The sequence below is a fragment of the Pristiophorus japonicus genome, chromosome 1 (assembly GCF_044704955.1).
Source record: "Pristiophorus japonicus isolate sPriJap1 chromosome 1, sPriJap1.hap1, whole genome shotgun sequence".
Lineage (NCBI taxonomy): Eukaryota > Metazoa > Chordata > Chondrichthyes > Pristiophoridae > Pristiophorus > Pristiophorus japonicus.
In genome coordinates, this window is record NC_091977.1 from 470,688,516 (window position 1) to 470,712,454 (window position 23,939).

A 23,939-nucleotide genomic window follows, 5' to 3' on the forward strand; every position below is an offset into this window, starting at 1 on the left:
AAACTACCTATATAAACTTGCTATGCTGTAATTACACCCTACTGCCAATGTTGGCACTGCAGTTTCCATCATCAATGTTGGCATGGGAATTTATAATGTAAAAGTTGAAAGCAATTGTGCACTGGCATATCTAAAATTATAGTGATTTACTCTTGGATTCCCCTGACAGGCTGCTGACATAAATCAGGGGATATACTGTTTTATAAGGATTTAAGGCCACAAGGTCTTAACTACAGTAAATAAACAACACCTGAGGTCAATTGGAGATAATTGCTGTTTCTTTCATATGAGGTCAATTAGAGTTATGCTGCTAGGAATGATTCTCTGAAACTTGCAGAAAATTATTACTTTTTTGTACAATTTTTTAAAAACTGTGACATAGAAATTTATACTTATGACTAAGTGTCACATTTGGAATGTCACGACTTATATCAAAACCTTTTATGCTCATGGTAGTTGGAGGAAATGGTATGTCTTTTAGCATTTGTTGTTCCAGATTGAGAGAGGTGCCATCCCTGGAACAGGTGAGAGCAACAGGTTTTCTTGCAATACTGTTCTTCAGAGGTTGGGAGTGTTAGCTTTGGAGCAAGCCAGAGCAGCAGCCTTTACGATTACAGTATTACCCATTGATTTTAATGGACAGGAATGGGGTAGTATAATTGTTACTAATGTGAGGATTTTTACATACTACTGTGCCATTGGACAGTTATTCAGAGGAAATGTTTGTCCTTTTAGATGTTTGTTGCAACAGGCAAAGCGAGGCCGAGAGAGGTTGCTGCATCACCCTGGACAAGCAAGAATAAGAAACGTTCTTGGGATACTGTTTCAAGGTAACAGCACCATCCTGTGAAGGGAATAAAAATAGCAGGTGTCAATTCTGAATGTGACCAGACCCCATTGCAATTAATGTTGGTGTTATGCAAGAACATCTGAATTGTGACCAATTGTCATAATGTCACAAAAACTCATGGATTTTAATACATATGCGTATTTCTAATAATGAGGTATACATGGACTTTCCCAAGGCCTTCAATAAGTAGATTAGGAGTTGTATTCGGTACAAGCATGATTAATTATATTTTAATGAACAAAGGAATAAAACAAGTTCCTAACAATCAATTTATTTTTAAACTGTCGTGCTCAAAATTAATTTTTTTGATTTTAAAAGCTTAATGCACTGAAAATTAGATTTGGAATTTTAAAAGCTTTTAATGCTCCCCGATGGCTCAGTTACTATATTTAACTGAACCATACCAACTAGAAATCCCAATTATGATTCCTGATCTGTACTGAGCAAGCTGTACAGGTAGAGCGTCTGAAATCCGGAGCTCCGAAATTCAGAATGTTCCGAAATCCGGACATCTAGCTGATCCGTGGAGGGGTCGTCCGGAATCCAGAAAATGTTCCGAAATCCGGACATTTAAAAAAAAAACACGATTACCGCTGCGAGTTGGGCCTAGGGAGTGGGGTAAACACCAAAGAAAATTCCAAAAAAAAAATCACAAAACATTTACAAGATCCTTTACTAGCAAATCGCTGCAAAAGAATTAAAAAATAAAAACTTTAACTTACCTTTTTTTGCAGGTCTTCATACCTACAGGTACCGCTGTTCTTGGGGCTGCAACACAGGTTTTTAATCGGGCGTTTTTTTTCGCCCAGAATACGGATGCACCAAAAGTCCAAAGTATGGCGATAGCGGTATTTCCAGTTTTGCACGCCAGCGGTCCGCTTTTCAGCGGTATTTAAAAACCACCGGTGCAGAACATTGGTTCCCACATGCATGCTATTAATATCTTATGAAAATATTTTAGTGTAGGCTGTAGCACAATTTTTCTGAACAAAAATAAATCAAACTAAATAAGATTACTATAGAGAAAAGAATACAATACCTGTATATATTCTACTCTTTCAAAGAAAAGTCCTCTCTCTTTCTCTTGCTTTTTCTCCTTCCCTCCTCAGGTTTTGCTGAAGGGTGCGGATTCAGGATGTCGTAAAGACATTCTGAAATCCAGAAAGGCCTCGGTTCCGAGGTTTCAGGATTTCGGAAGCTCTACCTGCAGATGATTACAGTTGGCCTCAATGCCTCTTAGCTGGGAAGTAGAGTGTAAAGAGGGAAAAAAAAACAGCCACAGTTCCCAGTTCTATGATTGCTCTCCATTAACCCCTATTTGAAAGTGCATCAATGTGGACGTCACTGAGGAGAGGGAGAGATTTATGTTTAGCTCTGATATTCCCACAGTCGCTGATTGTCTAGGCTCACACATGAAAAATGCCCATGAGTGAGCACTTTCAGTATGTGGAGGGCAGAGGGTTGTGTGTGTGCGTGCGTGCATGATGCGCATGTGAGAGATGGGGGGGGGGGGGGGGGCAAAGAGAGGAAAACAAAAATGGAGGAAAAAACTTTTAATTTCTTACATTTTATAAATGATATCTTCTCTCCTGTTTAACCTTACAAAGATCCTTTCAGAGAAGCACAAAGGTCAGTGGTATTAATAAACAAACTCAGGCGCTGTGGAGCCTGATCAGAGTGTTTAAAAAATCAAAATACTGGAAAAGGCCACTGTTTGAAACAAAGACATTAATATATATATTTATTTAATCCTTTTTTTTTAAAAAATAGATTTTATCTCCCCAGTTTATTTAGATCTGCTAAATGTGTTTAATGTGTTATTTCGAAAAATGTCAGAAATATGTCACCTTTGTCCCATGACACATACACTATGCTGCTTTAGACAATCACAGGAGTTGCACCAGAGTAGTTCTTGGGTGACTTGCCGACCAATTTTCTATTATAGAGAAATATACATCTAAATTTTGTGCCAACCCTTTCCCCTCCATGCTTGCCCAGGAACAGGAACCCACCAGGTGAAGAATGTGGGCGCACTGCACTTCCATTTCTGGTTTCATCTAGAGTTTTAAAATTACAAAATAGAATGTGTCAGGTGGTACTGCCTTAACATACAAACAGAAAATGCACTGATCAAGTATTTCATGGATATCACTAATCAATAGTTAAAGTTTAACATCCTTTGTTCAATAAAATATAAACTTTGGTATACGAAAGGAGTGATTTTGTGAACTTGTGATCCCAGTGGGGAGCGGCACTCATTGGGAATCATGAGCATGCAGCCTCTATATCAACAACAACCTGCAGTTACTGTATACAGCATCTGCAAGATTTAAAAAAATTCCAAGGTGTTTCACAGAGGTGTAAGGAGAAAAATAGGAACCAAGCCAAAGCAAGTGGATATTCGGAAGGGTGATTAACATCTTGGTCAAGGTGGTGGGTTTTATGGAGGATCTTAAAAGAGGGAATTTACATCCATTCATTTTACCAGATGAAAAATCACAGGCTTTGCACCCATTATTTTCCAAGATGTGTTCACTGGGGGTGCCATATCGCAGAATCACAGCAAAAATGTAAACTTTATCTCAACAGCATCTACAAAAGACTTTGCCAGAATTTAGTGCAAAAGCCTTATTTATTAACATTTTAAAGACTACATTCCAGTCTAAAAGATGTAAATCTAAACAATTTAAAAATACAACTGATATTTTGATAAATCCCAGCTAAGAACAATACTAAAGTGCAATATGAAATTCAGATTGATTATGTGATTAGAACAACTTCTTCCTTCATAATCATCAGATACAAGGGCAACTTCTTTCCAAACAATATGCTGTGTAAATCTGACACTATTTTCAAATTATAGGCTCCCTTTCTGCCTGATTCCAGAACAAAATGTGTACGTTCTCAGTGGAGAAGGCAACATCTGCAGCCAAAATGGCTCCATAATTTTGACTTATGAGGGTCATTGACATCTGGAGACAGGTAAAATGGCGTATTAAGTACTTAGCGCGCACAATCCCCATTAGCCACAAAGTGGTACGATCTGAAGTTGTGCCCACAACTTTATGTTGAATCGTCAATCTCACTATACCACCATAGTAAGCCACCAAAGAGCACACCAGGTGCAGGATGGCAGGGACATCACCTCAGCTAGCTCTTAAGCATACCTTAATGATCATTTCAGAGTATAATTTATAGCATCGTGAGAACCAGATGTCACCCATCCCTGCAGCAAGGAATGATGCATATTCTAGGAATACATAATCAGCAGATAAATCAATTATTTAAACAAATAGTAAGATTAAAATTATATCCACCTGTAAAAATAGATTACACAGTGGCATAATATCTATTTTATTGCACCCTTTCCCAAGAATATTTAGTGCAAATAATTTAATCCTGCAATGTATTTACAAAGCAGTGAAGACATCTATGGGCAGAACACAATTACTGCACTTTATTTACTCTATTCTGCCTGGGAGTTCTTCGGTAGGCACCAATTTATCAGTTTTAGGTGCCTGAAACTGTTGGAAAAATCCAGGCGCCACCCATAAATAAGTATATTCCAAAGAAAGATTTTTTAAAAAGAGTTTCATGGGTTAACTAATATAATTTTTATAAGGAAACTGGATGATAAGATCTTATACCGTAGAACCATATTCTATGGTAGTATTCCTTAAACTTTTGCATTTTTGTGCCATCTAAACTATGGGAATTAAATATCATGAAAAAAATACATAATTTGTAGTTGTAACTATTAAGTCCATTGTTGAATATCATGTAATTCACTTAGATTCATACAAATGGTTACTTTTTAAATTAAGAAACCTCAGTGAAAGGGCAAGGCCCAAAGAGCAGGACATCACCAAAGTAAAAAAAGTGAAGTAGAAGCAGAGCTCAGGATGCCCAGCTTGGGTTTTAAAAACTTGTAATTATTATTGCTGGATTGGATCCATGCTTCAAAATCAAGTCTTAAGGGATTCTGTTGTCCTAATTTACTCATGATATATTAAGTTGATTTACTTTTAATTGGATCAGTCTAACACATTGCATCAAGTGTCAGATAACACGTGGGTACATAAACCATAAATAAAAACTGCTGCAAATTCAACACAATAGGGCAAAAGGGTTATAGAAAAGGTTCAAAAAATAGTGCAAACGCGTTACATTTCACTGTAAAACTCTTCTTACTCTTAAGCAAAATATCCCTCAAGTTCCCACTGGTTGTAGAGACAACTAACTCATATAATCACATTTTAAATTACATTTTTAGGATCTGTTTGGTCAGATCAAGTTCAAACTTGATTTTATACATTTGTAACAAGTGTACAGTAAATACACATTTGAAAATTTAGCCTACTCTTTTTAAAGTTCTGTTTGTGATGAAGAACAAATGCTGCTGCGGAAGTTACCCCAGCCAGAAGCTTGGCAAGAATTGCATTAGGAATCAGCTAAAGAGAAGTTTAAGCAAGAACCCAACAAACATTTAAATTCTGACCCTCTGATCAAAAGTCCAGACCTGGATTCATCAGGCAACCTACACCTTATCACTTTCTGAATACCTGCCCTTTATTAGGAACATAAGACCATTTAGCATCTTGAGCCTGTTCTGCCATTTAATGAGATCATGGCTGACCTTTAACCTAACTTTATATACCTGTCATTGTCCCATATCCCTTATTACCTTTAGTAAACAAAAATTTATCAATCTCAGATTTAAAATTAATAACTGATCTAGCATCAACTGCCATTTACGGAAGAGAGTTCCAAACTTCTTTGTGTGTAGAAGTGTTTCCTAACTTCACTCCCGAAATGCCTAGCTCTAATTTTTAGGCCATGTCCTCTAGTCTTAGACTCCACAATCAGCAGAAATAGTTTCCCTTTATCTACCTGATTAGTTCCCCTTAATATCTTGAAAACTTTGATTAAATCACCCCTTAATCTTCTAAATTCCAGGGAACACAACCCTAGTTTGTGTATTTGTGCTGGTCACACTGAAAAAAATAAAGGAGAATCAGGACATAGATGAAAAGTCAGGTAAAAAAATACCCAAATGTATTACAGAAAACATTAAGGTCTTCAAATTTTGTTTTATGATTGGGAACTCTGCATATGGAATCCAGCATATTTGAAGGCTACTTAAACTTAGTCACACACTTATATACAGTACAAGTAGTACATTTTTTCACAGTGTTGCAATTCCTGAGGTTAATGTTAGGGGACCATTGGCAATAGGTACAGTTCACAGGAAAACCCACCTAGGTTCTCCCAAGTTAAAAAAAAAATCAGCTGCTTTGCTAGAAGTAGAACAAGGCAGCAGCAAAGACATTTGTTCCATTGGCATGGAACTGCAAAAGTTGTTAAAAATTCATAGCTTCTGAGCTGCTGTCTTCCTCAACCATCTGTTTCAATGGGATTATTTCAGGGATGTCTGCGCCAGTTAATTGTCCATTAGATTCTTTCAGTTGTTGATAGGAGTACTCACTGTGGATTCCAGAGCAAACACTTTTTTGGCAAAACTGGAAAAGATTTCTTGCTGTGCTCAGTAGTAACAAGATGAGAAGGGTGATTGATATGATTATCCAAGTTTTCCTATTAAGTATAGAAAGAGTGATTATATTTTCCATTTTAACCAATTTTACCATTCTTAATTTTACTTTTCTCATTCATCACTTATCTGGTAGCACTGCTCCACTACATTACAGAACAGGCAATTTTTAAATAGTGCTAAACATTTGCAGAAAAACTCAAAGAACGAGTGGTTAAAGGACCCCAACCCCAAAACAAGTGACTATTTTCAAACTATTTCAAGAGGAAGATAAACCTTTTTTGAAGCTCCAAGATGCTTTGAAATTCACACCACTCACCAGTTACTTTTATCAAAAGGGCAGCTCTCAGCAGGCCTCGTGAAAAGCAGTAGCTGCTAAATCAGTGAATGAAGGCCTGTATGTTATGAGTGATTGAGCCAAGGCACTCAGCTGAAAGGAGGATATTTTGCTAAATCACAAAGTTTGGGACTGGGTTTATGTAACAGTTTTTGCGATGGACATGAGCTTTGACCAATAATTTCTTTACTTTTGCAGCTGAAGTCATAAACAAACTGATGCCAGAGATAACTAGTCACTCATCCAATAAGCACCACTCTGTTCTGGTAACTGCAAAGGGAAGGAGAGCCATTAAGCAAAATCAAAGGATTATTGAAATGGTACTTGAAGCCTCTTTGGAGCAATCAATTGCTGCTACAAAGGTAGCTTATGATGCAGCTCATTACAAGGTCGAGAGCACCATTAGGCAGATGAAGCAGAATCAGAGGCATGCATTCATCTACAAAGGTACAAAGTTATAGAAAAATGCTATAACATTTTATTTTCTGTGGGTAAAGTTTGTCATCAGTCATCATCAGAACAGGCTAGTGAACCAATTCAATGGAAGTGGACTCCATGCTGCAACCCTTAGCTAATGGTAAGGAGGCAGGTGTTCATTCTAAATTCATAAAACCTGCTTTAAGTGCGAGAGTGGGTGACAGTAGTAATCTTGGAGAATGGTGCTAAGAATCACTGACTCACCCAGGAGCCGCTCTTCTAAGGTTGAATAGAATTCTGTCCATTTACTCTATGCGAGCCTGAAAAACTACTGAAGGATCTGGCTGGTGACCTACGTCATATAAGTCAATTCTATGAAAGGATAGACCGGATAATCCGATACCCAAGACATGTATGTCCACAGTACTCCAGGGCATGCTGGGGGATTGACTGTCAGTCTGGCTCACTCGTGGGATCTGCATTTGTCACTGAGAGATGCAATTTTTCCTATTGCGTTTCAGATAATCAAGTTAGCTAATGCCTTAACAGATAGGTTGATCCGAATTGGATAAGCAACTGGGAGCTTACTAGAAGCCTTGCTCTATCAAACCACATAAAGGCTGGAATCTTACCAGCCCTGCGGGTGCGGGGTTGGAGCTGGGCCAGCTGTCAAAATGGTTGTGATTGACAGTGGGGCGGGATCCCGCTCTGAACCCCCATCCTTGTAAGTTTCCAAAGTGTTGGGTCTGGGTGCGGTTCACAGACCCGACACCAAGCGGCAGACCAGCCAATTATTAAGAGGTACTTTAAAGGTATTTTAAAATAATTTTACCAGATACTTACCATTTTTCCAAGTTTTTTTTTTTTACAAGGTTCACGGGGAACACATCAGGTAAGTGTGCCAGGTTCTCAATGACTCTCCACTGCTTTGATTAGTTGACAGTTGCAGAAGTGGTATAAAAGCTACCATTTCACAGCTGTTCACTTTCCAATCTCAGAAGCTAAAGCCTTCAGGATTTGGAAGCTGTATGCAGGTTGGAAGTGTTCGCAGTGAACTCTCTATCCACTGTCACCTCCTTGAAGCAATCTCTCTCACCACTGACAGATCGCTTCTGTCATCTCAACTTCAGTTGCCATCTATTCCATCAGCATCGGTGCCCTTGAAAAAAATCTCACCTTGATCCTCAGAATCTTACCACGATCAGCCCCAATACCAACATCACTAAACACACCAGCATCACCAACACCACCAACCTTCTCCGCAATCCCCTGATGCTGCACAGGACACCAGCAGCCAACCACATTGTTGCCCGGGATACCAGGGATAGCCTCACCATGGCCACATTTACTTCACTTGGCGCTGTACACCCTAACTGCCACATGATGCTCCAGGTTGGCAGCACCCCACACCAGAACCACAAAGCATTTCCTCATTGCCCAAGCCATTCCTTTCGCACTCATCACCATTGTGGGGGGTACCCTTATGTGTCACCATTTACTATACCTTACTAAGCCACTTCCAAAGGTGCACACAAATCTGTCCAAGAACGCAAAGTGTTCAAAATAAAGATTTCAATGTTTGACAACACATTAGCAGAAATTCCACATGAATATTGGCTAAAAGACCCAAGTGCCTACCTTTGTGTGTTGTTAGTTGGTATTATTGAACAAAGATGAGAGTGAGTGTGAAGTGTGGCTAGTGAGATGGGGATGTGGTAATGTAGATAGAGGGAGATGGGTGGAGGTGTAAGGTAAGTTGGTGTGAATAAGGATGTGCAAGAGTAGGGTAGGGAAGGCAGGAATGATAAGGATGTGAGGAGTGGCACAGCAGGATGAGGTTGCGTGTGGCTTTGCAGTAATGTTTTGTGATCTACTGAGATCATTAAAAGGTTTGTGTCACGTCAGCCGGTTCCTCCTCACTGACAACCCTGCTTGTGCCCTCCTGGACAATGTGCAACCAGGCTGTGTTGACGTCCTGGGGAAGTCTCTTCCGCCCATTGGAAGGGAAGAGAAGCTCCCTGCGTGCTGTGACTAACCCAGTTATAATTACTTTATACTAAATGAACCACTTTTAATAGTGTGTTTGGGGCAAGACAGATCCTATTTTTTTACTTTATTCTTTCTCCATTTGAAAAGACTAATGGATTGAGAAATGATAAAAATAAAAGATAATCACATTGCCCAAATAGGGGGATGGATTTCAATCATACATTTATTATCGCTACAGGTGAATTTCGATTCAAATTTGTACATTATGAGACGCAAAGAAAGTATACAAACTCTTTCAAGAAATGTGAATTCTCTTCAAAGCCATGTTGGTTCTTCCATATTTCAGACATCTGCGAAGCTAGGCACTGATGCACTGTAACATAAATGCAATAAACTTTGTTTCCAGGATACTGTACATGTTTAAGCTGATTTTTCAAAATGCAGAAATACAGAAAAACTAACCTAACATAACACATCTATAGCTATTGACACATATATCTACTGTAAAATCATATTTATAGTAAAGATCTACATCTGCACACACCTCTCATCAACAAAGTTTGCTCCTTGTTGTCATGTTTTTGTCGCACTGTCAACTTTTTCCATTAGAAATTCTTCTGTACAGATTTATAATGGAAACTGACTATGTAAACTCGTCACAATGTAATAACTCTTTTGTCAGTGGTGGCATTGTATTGCCTCAGGTTTTCATTGTCAGCTCCTCAGCCTATAATGCAGAGGCAATCCTCTGCTCCAACCAAAACTACTACTCTGCTTCGCAAATTTCTACAATTTTTATTTATCTATAAATAATATAAAATTAAAATATTACAAAAACATAAGGATTTAATGCATTACTTTAAAATTGTGACTAAATATTTACACCGTGGTCCAAGTATCCTCCACCCTCTAATCCAACTTCACCTGGAGACACTGGGGCCGAAATTGCACCCCGTTTCAATGGTTTAATGGTTTCAACAGCAGCTGTGGTTAAGGTCGCCTCGAGCGAAATTCCACTCTTTGTTGTTTTTTTTAAATTCGGATCCGGAAGTTGCTCTTAATGGGGGTGGTGATTACACGAGAGGGGTGGATACGCGGTGGTGGCAACACGTGAGGGGCGGAAGTTGGGGGTGGTGCGGAGTGACCACCGCAATGTCATCACGGCACCACGGCTCTCACCTTCACTTAAAGAGGAGAGCCTTCACGATTTTAAAACTTCAGTTCACTGGGCCACCAGAGAGGGTTTCAGCCGGGCCAGCAACCTGGGACCTAAATAGGGGGTACCAGGCTGCCTGTTGGCGGCCCGGCCAAACCCGGGGGCATAATTGTCGGGCCAATATGGCAGTCAGCCGACAAAAAAAACATGGCGACAGCGGCAGTGCATCCCCCCCCCTTTTAAGGGAAGCCACACCGCCGAAACAGAAGGCCACAGCCTCACTGGGAAAAACCAGGTTTTGGCACCACTGGGCAGGCTGAAGATTTTCAGAGGGAAGTGTTGCCACCCGGGGGGGGTGGGGGCGGAGGGGAAGATCGGCGGTGCGCACGATGATGATGCACTTAAGACGGATCAGCAGCAGCGGAGCGGTAGGAAGGATCTGGGCACCTTTGGAAGGGCAATTGGGCTATCAACGGCCATTCCACGAAAAGCTGTCGTCCACTCCATTCCGTAGCGTGGCCGCTGATTTGCAGGTCTTAAGGAGAGGGGAAATTTCGGCCCCACTGTCTTGATTCGCCACGTGTAACACCACAGGCGATTGACTAATATTTTATTAAAAGTCTTGTTTATGTGTGCACGTCCTGTCACAATTTTGACAGGATAGAAGTATTAATCTTGGCTTAGTGATAGCACGCTCATCTCTGAGTCAGGAGGTTGTGGATTCAAGCCCCACTCCAGATACTTGAACACCTAATCTAGCCTGACACTTCAGTGCAGTGCCGGAGGTGCCATCTTTCGGGTGAAACGTTAAATCGAGCCCTCTGCCCTCTCAGGTGGATGTTAACGATCCCTTGGCACCATTTGAAAGAGAGCAGGGGAGACTCCTGGCCAATATTTATTGTTCAAACATCACTAAAAACAAGATTATCTGGTCATGTATCTCACTGCTATTTGTGGGACTTTGCTGCACACAAATTGACTGGCACGTTTCCCTACATTACAACAGTGCCTACACTTCTAAAGTACTTTAAAGACATCCTAAGGATGAGAGGGGATCTCATAGAAACGTATAAGATTCTGACAGGACTGGACAGGTTAGAAGGATGTTCCCGATGTTGGGGAAGTCCAGAACCAGGGAACATAGTCTTAGGATAAGGGGTAGTTCATTTAGGACTGAGATGAGGAGAAACTTCTTCAATCAGAGAGTTGTTAACCTGTGGAATTCCCTGCCGCAGAGTTGTTGATACCAGTTCATTAGATATATTCAAGAGGGAGTTAGATATGGCCGTTACGGCTAAAGGGATCAAGGGGAATGGAGAGAAAGCAGGAAAGGGGTACTGAGGGAATGATCAGCCATGATCTTATCGAATGGTGGTGCAGGCTCGAAGGGCCGAATGGCCTACTCCTGCACCTATTTTCTATGTTTCTATGGTGACGTGCTTTGATTTTGCACACCAATCTCTTGCGTGGGACCTTGCCAAAAGCCTTTTGAAAGTCCAAATACACCACATCCACTGGTTCTCCCTTGTCCACTCTACTAGTTACATCCTCAAAAAATTCCAGAATATTTGTCAAGCATGATTTCCCCTTCATAAATCCATGCTGACTTGGACCGATCCTGTCACTGCTTTCCAAATGTGCTGCTATTTCATCCTTAGTAATTGATTCCAACATTTTCCCCACTACTGATGTCAGGCGAGCAGGTCTATAATTACCCGCTTTCTCTCTCCCTCCCTTTTTAAAAAGTGGTGTTACATTAGCTACCCTCCAGTCCATAGGAACTGATCTACAATTGATAGACCGTTGGAAAATGATCACCAATGCATCCACTATTTCGAGGGCCACTTCCTTAAGTACTCTGAGATGCAGACTATCAGGCCCTGGGGATTTATCGGCTTTCAATCCCATCAATTTCCCGCCTAATATGGATATCCTTCAGTTCCTCCTCCTCCTCACCTAGACCTTCGGTCCCCTAGTACTTTCGGAAGGTTATTTGTGTCTTCCTTCGTGAAAGCAGAACCAAAGTATTTGTTCAATTGGTCTGCCATTCCTTTGTTCCCCATTATAAATTCACCTGAATCCGACTGCACGGGACCTACGTTTGTCTTCACTAATCTTTTTCTTTTCAGATATGTATAGAAGCTTTTGCAGTCAGTATTTATGTTCCTGGCAAGCTTCCTCTCGTACGCTATTTTCCCCCTCTTAATTAAACCATTTATCCTCCTCTGCTGAATTCTAAATTTCTCCCAGTCCTCAGGTTTGCTGCTTTTTCTGGCCAATTTATATGTCTCTTCCTTGGATTTAACACTATCCTTAATTTCCCTTGTTAGCCAAGGTTGAGCCAGCTTCCCCGTTTTATTTTTACTCCAGACAGGGATGTACAATTGCTGAAGTTCATCTATGTGATCTTTAAGTGTTTGCCATTGCCTATCCACCGTCAACCCTTTAAGTATCATTTGCCGGTCTATTCTAGCCAATTCACACCTCAAACCATCAAAGTTACCTTTCCTTAAGTTCAGGACCCTAGTTTCTGAATTAACTGTGTCACTCTCCATCTCAATAAAGAATTGTGTCATATTATGGTCACTCTTCCCCAAGGGGCCTCGCACAACAAGATTGCTAATTAGTCCTTTCTCATTACACATCACCCAGTCTAGGATGGCTAGCTACCGAGTTGGTTCCTCGACATATTGGTCTAGAAAACCATCCCTAATACACTCCAGGAACATAAGAACATAAGAATTAGGAACAGGAGTAAGCCATCTAGCCCCTCGAGCCTGCTCCGCCATTCAACAAGATCATGGCTGATCTGGCCATGGACTCTGCTCCACTTACCCGCCCGCTCCCCGTAACCCTTAATTCCCATATTGGTTAAAAATCTATCTATCTGTGATTTGAATACATTCAATGAGCTAGCCTCAACTGTTTCCTTGGGCAGAGAATTCCACAGATTCACAACCCTCTGGGAGAAGAAATTCATTCTCAACTGGGTTTTAAATTGGCTCCCCCGTATTTTGAGGCTGTGCCCCCTAGTTCTAGTCTCCCCGACCAGTGGAAACAACCTCTCTGCCTCTATCTTGTCTATCCCTTTCATTTTTTAAATGTTTCTATAAGATCACCCCTCATCCTTCTGAACTCCAACGAGTAAAGACCCAGTCTACTCAATCTACCATTATAAGGTAACCCCCTCATCTCCAGAATAAGCCTAGTGAATCATCTCTGTACCCCCTCCAAAGCTAGTATATCAAAACTGCACGCAGTACTCCAGGTGCGGCCTCACCAATACCCTAATACAGTTGCAGCAGGACTTCCCTGCTTTTGTACTCCATCCCTCTCGCAATGAAGGCCAACATTCCATTCGCCTTCCTGATTACCTGCTGCAGCTGCAAACTAACTTTTTGGGATTCATGCACAAGGACCCCCAGGTCCCTCTGCACCGCAGCATGTTGTAATTTCTCCCCATTCAAATAATATTCCCTTTTACTGTTTTTTTTTCCCCAAGGTGGATGACCTCACATTTTCCGACACTGTATTCCATCTGCCAAACCTTAGCCCATTCGCTTAACCTATCTAAATCTCTTTGCAGCCTCGACACAACCCGCTTCCCCACTAATCTTTGTGTCATCTGCAAATTTTGTTACACTACACTCTGTCCCCTCTTCCAGGTCACCTATGTATATTGTAAACAGTTGTGGGCCCAGCACCGATTCCTGTGGCACACCACTAACCACCGATTTCCAACCCGAAAAGGACCCATTTATCCCGACTCTGTGCTTTCTGTTAGCCAGCCAATTCTCGATCCATGCTAATACATTTCCTCTGACTCCGCGTACCTTTATCTTCTGCAGTAACCTTTTGTGTGGCACCTTATCGAATGCCTTTTGGAATTCTAAATATACCACATCCATCGGTATACCTCTATCCACCATGCTCGTTATATCCTCAAAGAATTCCAGTAAATTAGTTAAACATGATTTCCCCTTCATGAATCCATGTTGCGTCTGCTTGATTGCACTATTCCTATCTAGATGTCCCGCTATTTCTTCCTTAATGATAGCTTCAAGCATTTTCCCCACTGCAGATGTTAAACTAACCGGCCTATAGTTACCTGCCTTTTGTCTGCCCCCCCTTTTTTAAACAGAGGCGTTACATTAGCTGCTTTCCAATCCGCTGGTACCTCCCCAGAGTCCAGAGAATTTTGGTAGATTATAATCAATGCATCTGCTATAACTTCCACCATCTCTTAATATCCTGGGATGCATTTCATCCGGACCAGAGGACTTGTCTACCTTGAGTCTCATTAGCCTGTCCAGCACTACCCCCCTAGTGATAGTGATTATCTCAAGGTCCTCCCTTCCCACATTCCCGTGACCAGCAATTTTTGGCATGGTTTTTGTGTCTTCCACTGTGAAGACTGAAGCAAAATAATTGTTTAAGGTCTCATCCATTTCATCATTTCCCATTATTAAATTCCCCCTCTCAGCTTCTAAGGGAGCAACATTTACTTTAGTCACTCTTTTCCGTTTTATAGATCGGTAAAAGCTTTTACTATCTGTTTTTATGTTTTGCGCAAGTTTACTTTCGTAATCTATCTTTCCTTTCTTTATTGCTTTCTTCGTCATTCTTTGCTGTCGTTTAAAATTTTCCCAATCTTCTAGTTTCCCACTAACCTTGGTCACCTTATACGCATTGGTTTTTAATTTGATACTCTCCTTTATTTCCTTGGTTATCCACGGCTGGTTATCCCTTCTCTTACCGCCCTTCTTTTTCACTGGAATATATTTTTGTTGAGCACTATGAAAGAGCTCCTTAAAAGTCCTCCACTGTTCCTCAATTGTGCCACCGTTTAGTCTGTGTTTCCAGTCTACTTTAGTCAACTCTGCCCTCATCCCACTGTAGTCCCCTTTGTTTAAGCATAGTACGCTCGTTTGAGACACTACTTCCTCACCCTCAATCTGTATTACAAATTCAACCATACTGTGATCACTCATTCCGAGAGGATCTTTTACTAGGAGATCGTTTATTATTCCTGTCTCATTACACAGGACCAGATCTAAGATAGCTTGCTCCCTTGTAGGTTCTGTAACATACTGTTCTAAGAAACAATCCCGTATGCATTCTATAAATTCCTCCTCCAGGCTACCCCGTGCGATTTGATTTGACCAATCGATATGTAGGTTAAAATCCCCCATGATTACTGCTGTTCCTTTTTCACATGCCTCCATTATTCCCTTGATTATTGCCCTTCCCACCGTGAAGTTATTATTTGGGGGTCTATAAACTACACCCACCAGTGACTTTTTCCCCTTACTATCTTTAATCTCCACCCACAATGATTCAACATTTTGTTCATTAGAGCCAATATCGTCTCTCACAACTGCCCTGATATCATCCTTTATTAACAGAGCTACCCCACCTCCTTTCCCTTCTTGTCTATCTTTCTGAATCATCAGATGCCCCTGTATGTTTAATTCCCAGTCTTGGCCACCCTGCAACCACGTTTCTGTAATGGCCACCAAATCATACCCATTTGTAATGATTTGTGCCGTCGACTCATTTACTTTATTTCGAATGCTGCGTGCGTTTAGGTAGAGTGTTTTAATCCTAGTTTTTAAACCATGATTTTTAGTTTTGACCCCTCCTGCATCCCCTTTATATTCAGTGGCCCTTTTTATTTTTTGCCTTGAGTTTCTCTGCCCTCCACTTTTACTCATCTCCTTTTTGTCTTTTGCTTTTGTCTCCTTTTTGTTTCCCTCTGTCTCCCTGCATTGGTTCCCATCCCCCTGCCATATTAGTTTAACTCCCCCCCCCCCCCCCCCCAACAGCACAAGCAAACACTCCCCCCTAGGACATTGGTTCCGATCCTGCCCAGGTGCAGACCATCTGGTTTGTACTGGTCCCACCTTCCCCAGAACTGGTTCCAATGCCCCAGGAATTTGAATCCCTCCCTGCTGCACCACTGCTCAAGCTACGTATTCATCTGAACTATCTTGCGATTCCTACTCTGACTAGCTCGTGGCACTGGTAGCAATCCCGAGATTACTACTTTTGAGGTCCTATGTTTTAATTTAGCTCCTAGCTCCCTAAATTCGTCTCGTAGGACCTCATCCCTTTTTTTTTTAAACCTATATCATTGGTACCAATGTGCACCACGACAACTGGCTGTTCACCCTCCCTTTTCAGAATGTCCTGCACCCGCTCCGAGACATCCTTGACCCTTGCACCAGGGAGGCAACATACCATCCTGGGGTCTCGGTTGCGGCCGCAGAAACGCTTATCTATTCCCCTTACCATTGAATCCCCCATCACTATCGTTCTCCCACTCTTTTTCCTGTCCTCCTGTGCAGCAGAGCCAGCCACGATGCCGTGAACTTGGCTGATGCTGCCCTCCCCTGATGAGTCATCCCCCTCAACAGTACTCAAAGCGGTGTATCTGTTTTGCAGGGGGATGACCGCAGGGGACACCTGCACTACCTTCCTTGCACTGCTCTTCCTGCTGGTCTTCCACTCCCTATCTGGCTGTGGACCCTTCACCTGCGGTAAAACCAACTCGCTACACGTGCTACTCAAGTCATTCTCAGCATCGTGGATGCTCCAGAGTAAATCCACCCTCAGCTGCAATTCCGCAACGCGGACTGACAGGAGCTGGAGGTGGATACACTTCCTGCACACATAGTCGTCAGGGACACTGGAAGTGTCCCTGAGTTCCCACATGGTACAGGAGAAGCATATCACGTGACCGAGCTCTCCTGCCATGACTAAACCCTTAGATACACTTAAATCCTCCTCCACCGCATTGCTACTAGTTTGTTTTCATTTGTTGCAACAAAAATAGTAATAATATTGCTTTGAATACCTCTGTATAAGGTATCATTAAATCTAGAGTCATGGGTGATGTTGCAACTTCCAGTCACTGGATGGCAGGGGCACATTTTTTCACAGTGACATGCCTGCTGACACTTTCTTCCATACCATCCCATGGGACATTCTGTTTAAAATAAAACAAAATAATTTAGTATACTGTCAACATATTTTGCATTAAATGACTTTACTGCTTCCTGTATCAGTAACTGAAATTACCCATTAGTGAAGTCTCCTACTACAAAAATGAAAACAAACTAGGATCTAAAAATCAACTATACCCGAGATTTTAAAAAAAACCTTGCATTGCCAAACCACGCAATTACCATCTTTCAAAAAGCTACTCGAAGCACAGAATCTCCTGACATATATTTTGAAATATGCATTAATAATTTTGAATTCATATCTGCAAAGGTAACATTTTTTTCAATGCAGAATATTATAAATTAAAATGAGAGAAATATAAAACAGTCATTGTATTCTTCACTGGAGGGAAATCAGTTACTGCCACTGTACATGCTCATGCTAGCAGTCAACTCTATTTTTGGTCAACTGGGTATCTGATACACATATTAACCCAGCACTACATTTCAGAATCAAGCCAAGCGACTAAGAAATACACAAAAGTTACAATTAGTTTTTACCAAATATGAAGTGCAACTCCTCTCCTCTTAAGCATACAACCTACTTTCCTAAACCAAGAGAGTTAAGCAGAGACCAGCACCAATATAGAGTATTGCTGAAGTTTAACCAGCTAAAAACAGAACTATCCTTCCCACTAGCTCAGACCACTTTACTCTTTAGGGCATCAACCAGAAGGTTAATGGAAAGAATCGCATTCCTCAGTGACAGATTTACCCTTCCAGGTCACATTAATGAGCAGGCTAGCTTATTAATTATCAATTTCCTGGATGACTGTGGACCTCCTTGGCTCAGATATTGTATTACCAAGTCTGTCACTGACAGTTGACTCCCTTCCAATCTTCCATCTCTGACCTTCTAATCTTGGAGCCAACTTAAAAAGTTAGTTAAGAATTACCACATTACATTTGTGGATTCTTGCATGAACAGATGGGTGACCTTTAGTGCAGTACATCATAGATGGCCTATCAGTAAATGAGAAGGATATCACCAGTGGCTTCTGCTGCAAAACACAGGTAGTTATTTGGAATCAACTGCAAACCAAAAAGCTGCTTGCAGAGATATGCAAACTTCTAAGTACAGTAGTGCAAGGAATTATGTCGGCAAGAGTAAAAACTTCCTCAGGATTATCTTTCTGGGACAAAAACTACATGAGGAAGGCTGCCTTTTTTGTCACTCTAGGGCACCTTTGCTTGCCAGGAGGTGGTTGCATAATAACCTTGACTGCCACTGGCATGTTTGCTGTAAGTATCCTTCCAACTGATGTGACAAATCTGCAACTGGCTCCACACTGACCAGGTGCCTGCCGACCCTGTTGTCCTCAGTTATTATTAGTCTGTGTGCCACAAGATATCTGCTATAATGGCAAATGTGGACACAGTCTGGAGCATGTTGTGCTGTCATGCCCTCTTTCATCTTTACTATTTCAACCATAAAAAAAATACAATTCGGTACTTCAAAACGAATCATAATCACTTATTTGAAAGTGTCTTATAGACCAGCAGTAGCTAGCATTAGAGGGCTACTTGTAAACTTCTGATTTACTAAGATCGACCACCAGGAAGAAAAGCACGCTTCCTTTAATCTTATTAATATATTGAAAGTGTTGTGATAGTGCACACTTCCAGTCATGCCACTTTGGTGTCAGATTTTTTGATTTACTAATATTTTAAGTCACATTTTTTGACTTGTTTAAATTTCAACTGAGGAGATAAGCAGAGTATGTAAACGAAAAGCTAGAAAGCTACTAGTCAGAAACTGTGAAGGGGTTATCAAAACAATCCTGAACAACTGATCAAGAAAACTTACCAATACATGAAAGGAGAAGGTGAAAAATATTTTGAAAATGTTTCACTGCTAGCTTTTATCCTCAACTATGGGCATAACAGATTTTAATGAAACACAAATTACAATTTTACAATAACAATTAAACTTACCTGTAAAATTGTTTTCTGTCTTAGCATTTTTGCTGGGAGACCTCAGCCTCTCAAAATTCTGGACTTGAAGCTGATTGTGATCAGATGAAGGAAGCTACCAACTACACCTGTGCATACACTGGGATTCCGCCCCTGCAGAGTTTCCAGACCTCAGAATCTCTTACTTCAATCCTTTGGTGCTGCCTGATCTCAAGAATGCCCCAGTAAGCAAACCCCAATTCTACACCAGATTCTGCTCCATAGTACTGCCAAAGCACAGGTCCCGTTTCCATGGGCCCAATCCATGGGACCTTCATCGTGCCTCTAAACTCCACTGCCTCCTCCCGAGTGTAAGTAAATGCCAGGTACTTAGCTTTAGCGTTGTTCAACTTGCTATGTATTCATGGCTTTAAAACAGGTACAAGATAAAAATTGAGTACTTAGATAAAGGAACATATAGTAATAATCCAGACCACAATTTAGTTTTTATAGAAAAAGACAGAATTGTGGAAATTGCTTCCCAATATGCCAATGAAAATTGCAGATCATTTAATAACAATTTGACTTATTCAGTTATCCTAATAGTACATTGTGTTTTACAAGGTTTAACATTATTGATATAAAACAGCGTAACCTGAAACTCAACTCGAGCAATGGGTGATTTACTGGTCACACTTAACCAACAATATACAAATCGTAAGCAAAATTCAGTATTATACTAAAATTATATTAAAATTTGTCTACTTCCTAATTCAAATTTATTCCAACTCATTTGCAAATTTTACTTGCTAATTTTCAAATAAGGCAGAAATAACAAAAAGTTACAAGCCATGCCTAAAATAGGCAACTTCTTAAAAATTCTTGCAACCACTGAAGTAATGAAAAACATTCTGCAAGCTTCTTTAACAATTCACTAAATAATTTAATTTTTCTACTTCCTCCAGCTGCAGCCAGTAAATACAATGTGCTCCACTGCCGATCCCAACCTGACTTCCCATTTAATTCCTATACTTCCATGGCACCACCACCCACCCACTATTCAAAATATTAAAATTTAAATATTTATAACCCTACTTTGGCAGTGAGTGCATCTGAAACTCACTGTTTCCAATACCTCTTGAACCGTGTTCACTAATTATTTTTACATTCACAAAATCCATTGTGCATTGCAACACGGCAAACAGGTAGAAAATTTACAAAAAATTGAGAGAAGGCTGATGTTTGTAGCAGGGTTGGGGGAAGAGCGTTTATGTTTGAGACAATCTGATACTGAGCTCAGATGTTACAGCTAGAGTTAGCCAGTTGGCCTTAGATTATAGTGAATGACCACCTGGTCAAGGTGTTGGTCACTAGAGACATAATGGTGGGGGAAATATTCCTAGGGTAACACGTGGTTATGTGGTTTCATACGATCAAAGAGACTTAAATTTCCAATTCTGTAAACTCACCTTGTTCACAGAAGTCTCCATGATAACCAGACAAACAGGAGCAGGTACCATGAATATGATCACAAATCCCACCATTTATGCAGTGACATTTTTGGGTACAGCCATCACCGTAGAAACCATCAGGGCATACTGTTGGGAAAAGAAAAAGTGCTAAAAATTAAACACTCATTGTTTATGATATTCTTGAAATGCACCACTGATCAACGCGCGTGTGTGTTTTTCAGTCGAGGCCACATAAGCTGGCCTAAGCAGAACTGGAGTAACTCTCAGCTGGCCAAACTTCCTTAATTGGTGTAGGTGGCTGGTTACGTCCCCTTTGGCTGAAAAAAAAACTGACCTAAAAAAATCGTTACTAACTGACTTACACTGGTGCAAATTGATTGGGGAAACTGGTTTTTCAACTTAGGCCAAAAAGAGCAGCCTGCTCCAAAAAAACAGCGCAAATCACTGGGGAAAATTGAGCCCCAAATGTGGACCCTAAAGCTCCATGGTATACACTAATGTGACACCCAAAGAGGAAAAACTCACACACCATGCTCCAATGAATAAACCCCCCAACCCCAAACTGTTCTACTGAACCGGAACATTAAGCCTTTCCTCTGACAAATACTTACTGCTGCCCATGCACTATTTTAATATCATCATTTGTTTGGTGCAACATGCTGCGGTGCAGAGGGACCTGGGGGTCCTTGTGCATGAAACTCTTTTGAGTTAACCTGCAAAAACATAAAACATTAAAACCATGCCACCCGACCTGGGTGACACAGCAGACATTTTCAAGGCCCCTTTTTTTTTTTTGGTTTTTTTTTTGGGGCGCTAAAATCAAATTTTTCCTTTTTCCAGTGCCCCCGATAAAAGGAGAGGGGGACACTAAAAGCACCGGCAATTAAAACAAATTAAACTTAAAAACGTAAAATCAAATTAAAATTTGGTTGCCGGGCGTGATGATGCACTCCAGTCCCTCCGGTGCCCACCTCTCGCGGAAGGCCGCGAGCGTACCGGTGGACACCGCGTGCTCCATCTCCAGGGACACCCTGGACCGGATGTAAGAGCGGAAGAGAGGCAGGCAGTCAGGTTGAACGACCCCCTCGACCGCCCGCTGCCTGGACCGGCTGATGGCACCCTTGGCCGTGCCCAGGAGCAGTCCTACGAGGAGGCCTTCGGACCTACCCGCTCCCCTCCGCACAGGGTGCCCAAAGATCAGGAGTGTGGGACTGAAGTGCAGCCAGAATTTCAGGAGCAGCCCCTTCAAATAATGGAACAGGGGCTGCAACCTCGTGCACTCAATAAAAACATGGAACACGGACTCCTCCAGACCGCAGAAATTGCAGGCGGCCTGGGAGTCCGTGAACCGGCTTAAAAATTTATTGCACGGCACTGCTCCGTGCACCACCCTCCAGGCCAAGTCCCCGATGAATAGTGGGAGGACCCCCGCGTAGAGTGCCCTCCATCGGGGACCCCCGCCTCCTCCGGACGGCAAGATGGTACGCCATGGCGTGTCCGGACGGCCGGCGAGGATGGCAAAGTTGAGGGTGTGCAGGAGCAGCCCGTACAGGAAACCCCTCCGCGCGGAACTGAAAGGCACGGAGGGGATTTCCCCGAGGCGGCTCAAGTTGTGAGGCGCCGGCCCCCGAGGGAGGTTCCGAGGTTTGGCGCCGATGAGGAATTCCGTCCGGACGGGGGTCAGTTCGGACGGGATCTCCCCACGTGCTTGAGCCTCCTCGATACACCTAACGGAGTCAGGGCCCAGAGCTGTTTTTAGCGACTCGATGGCATCGGCCGCGTGGCGGACGTTGGCAGAATTTAGGCGCCGCGCCAGCGTGTCTGGCGCCATCCAGCCCGCTCCTCCGCCATCGAGCAGGTCCCTGACCCTGGTCACCTCACCAGCCACAGCCCTCTCTTCCGATCCTTGTGCATGAATCCCAAAAAGTTAGTTTGCAGGTGCAGCAGGTAATCAGGAAGGCAGATGGAATGTTGGCCTTCATTGCGAGAGGGATGGAGTACAAAAGCAGGGAGGTCCTGCTGCAACTGTACAGGGTATTGGTGAGGCCGCACCTGGAGTACTGCGTGCAGTTTTTGTCACCTTACTTAAGGAAGGATATACTAGCTTTGGAGGGGGTACAGAGACGATTCACTAGGCTGATTCCGGAGATGAGGGGGTTACCTTATGATGATTGATTGAGTAGATTGGGTCTTTACTCGTTGGAGTTCAGAAGGATGAGGGGTGATCTTATCGAAACATTTAAAATAATGAAAGGGATAGACAAGAAAGAGGCAGAGAGGTTGTTTCCACTGGTCGGAGAGACTAGAACTAGGGGGCACAGCCTCAAAATACGGGGGAAGTCAATTTAAAACCGAGTTGAGAATGAATTTCTTCTCCCACAGGGTTGTGAATCTGTGGAATTCTCTGCCCAAGGAAGCAGTTGAGGCTAGCTCATTGAATGTATTCAAATCACAGATAGATAGATTTTTAACCAATAAGGGAATTAAGGGTTACGGGGAGCGGGGCAAGTGGAGCTGAGTCCATGGCCAGATCAGCCATGATCTTGTTGAATGGCAGAGCAGGCTCGTGGGGCTAGATGGCCTACTCCTGTTCCTAATTCTTATGTTCTTATGTTTGAAATCACATGAAAGGAGCAGAAAATTCCACTGGTCCCAGGCCAGTTATTTTTTTTTTTAAAAAAGAGTAATGATTTATACAAGTTATGGCAACAAGAGCTGTGGAGCAACATTAAATTTGAAAACTTCTCCCAAATGAGAAAAATAAGTTCACTAATTACTGCACCAGCCCATTCCCCTCTAAGAGTATGTTTTTATCAGAACTTTCATTTAGATTTTGGTGTCCCCCACCCCACCCCATTAAAGTCTGACTTTTTTGGCAGAAGAGAGCTCCTAGAGCAGGAATACTCAACAATGAGATGATTGTAATAAAACTAGATTGTTTTTTTACAGAACGTCTTGATGTACAATTCTTTCTAAATTGTTAGAATGTTTTGAACAATGACATGTCTTTCAGCTAAACTCTGAAATAATGGGCTCAATTTTCCCCAGTGACTTGTGCCGTTTTTTTTGGAGCAGGCTGCTTTTTTTGGCCTAAGTTTAAAAAATACATATTTCCTCAATCAATTTGCACCAGCGTAACTCAGTTGCGATTTTTTTAGGTCAGTTTTTTTTTTGAGACAAAAGGGGCTTAACCTGCCACCCGCACCAATTCTGGCCAGTTAGGCAAGTTTGGCCAGCTGAGATTTACTCCAGTTCTTCTTAGGCCAGCGTATG

The 23,939-nt window shown here is 41.8% G+C and overlaps 1 protein-coding gene across 2 annotated transcripts in view; it reads right to left on the reverse strand.

Moving 5' to 3' along the window:
• Nucleotides 1–3,511: 3,511 nt before the first annotated feature.
• Nucleotides 3,512–23,939, reverse strand: part of nagpa (N-acetylglucosamine-1-phosphodiester alpha-N-acetylglucosaminidase) — a 141,377-nt gene continuing 120,949 nt past the window's right edge. For both annotated transcript variants that reach the window (XM_070894405.1, XM_070894412.1), the window contains 4 exons: nucleotides 20,664–20,792; nucleotides 17,154–17,285; nucleotides 9,433–9,514; nucleotides 3,512–6,442 (listed from right to left, as the gene is read on the reverse strand). In XM_070894405.1, the coding sequence (XP_070750506.1) occupies nucleotides 6,211–6,442; nucleotides 9,433–9,514; nucleotides 17,154–17,285; nucleotides 20,664–20,792 (575 nt within the window). In that variant the 3' untranslated portion in view covers nucleotides 3,512–6,210. The remainder of the gene's footprint in view (nucleotides 6,443–9,432; nucleotides 9,515–17,153; nucleotides 17,286–20,663; nucleotides 20,793–23,939) is intronic.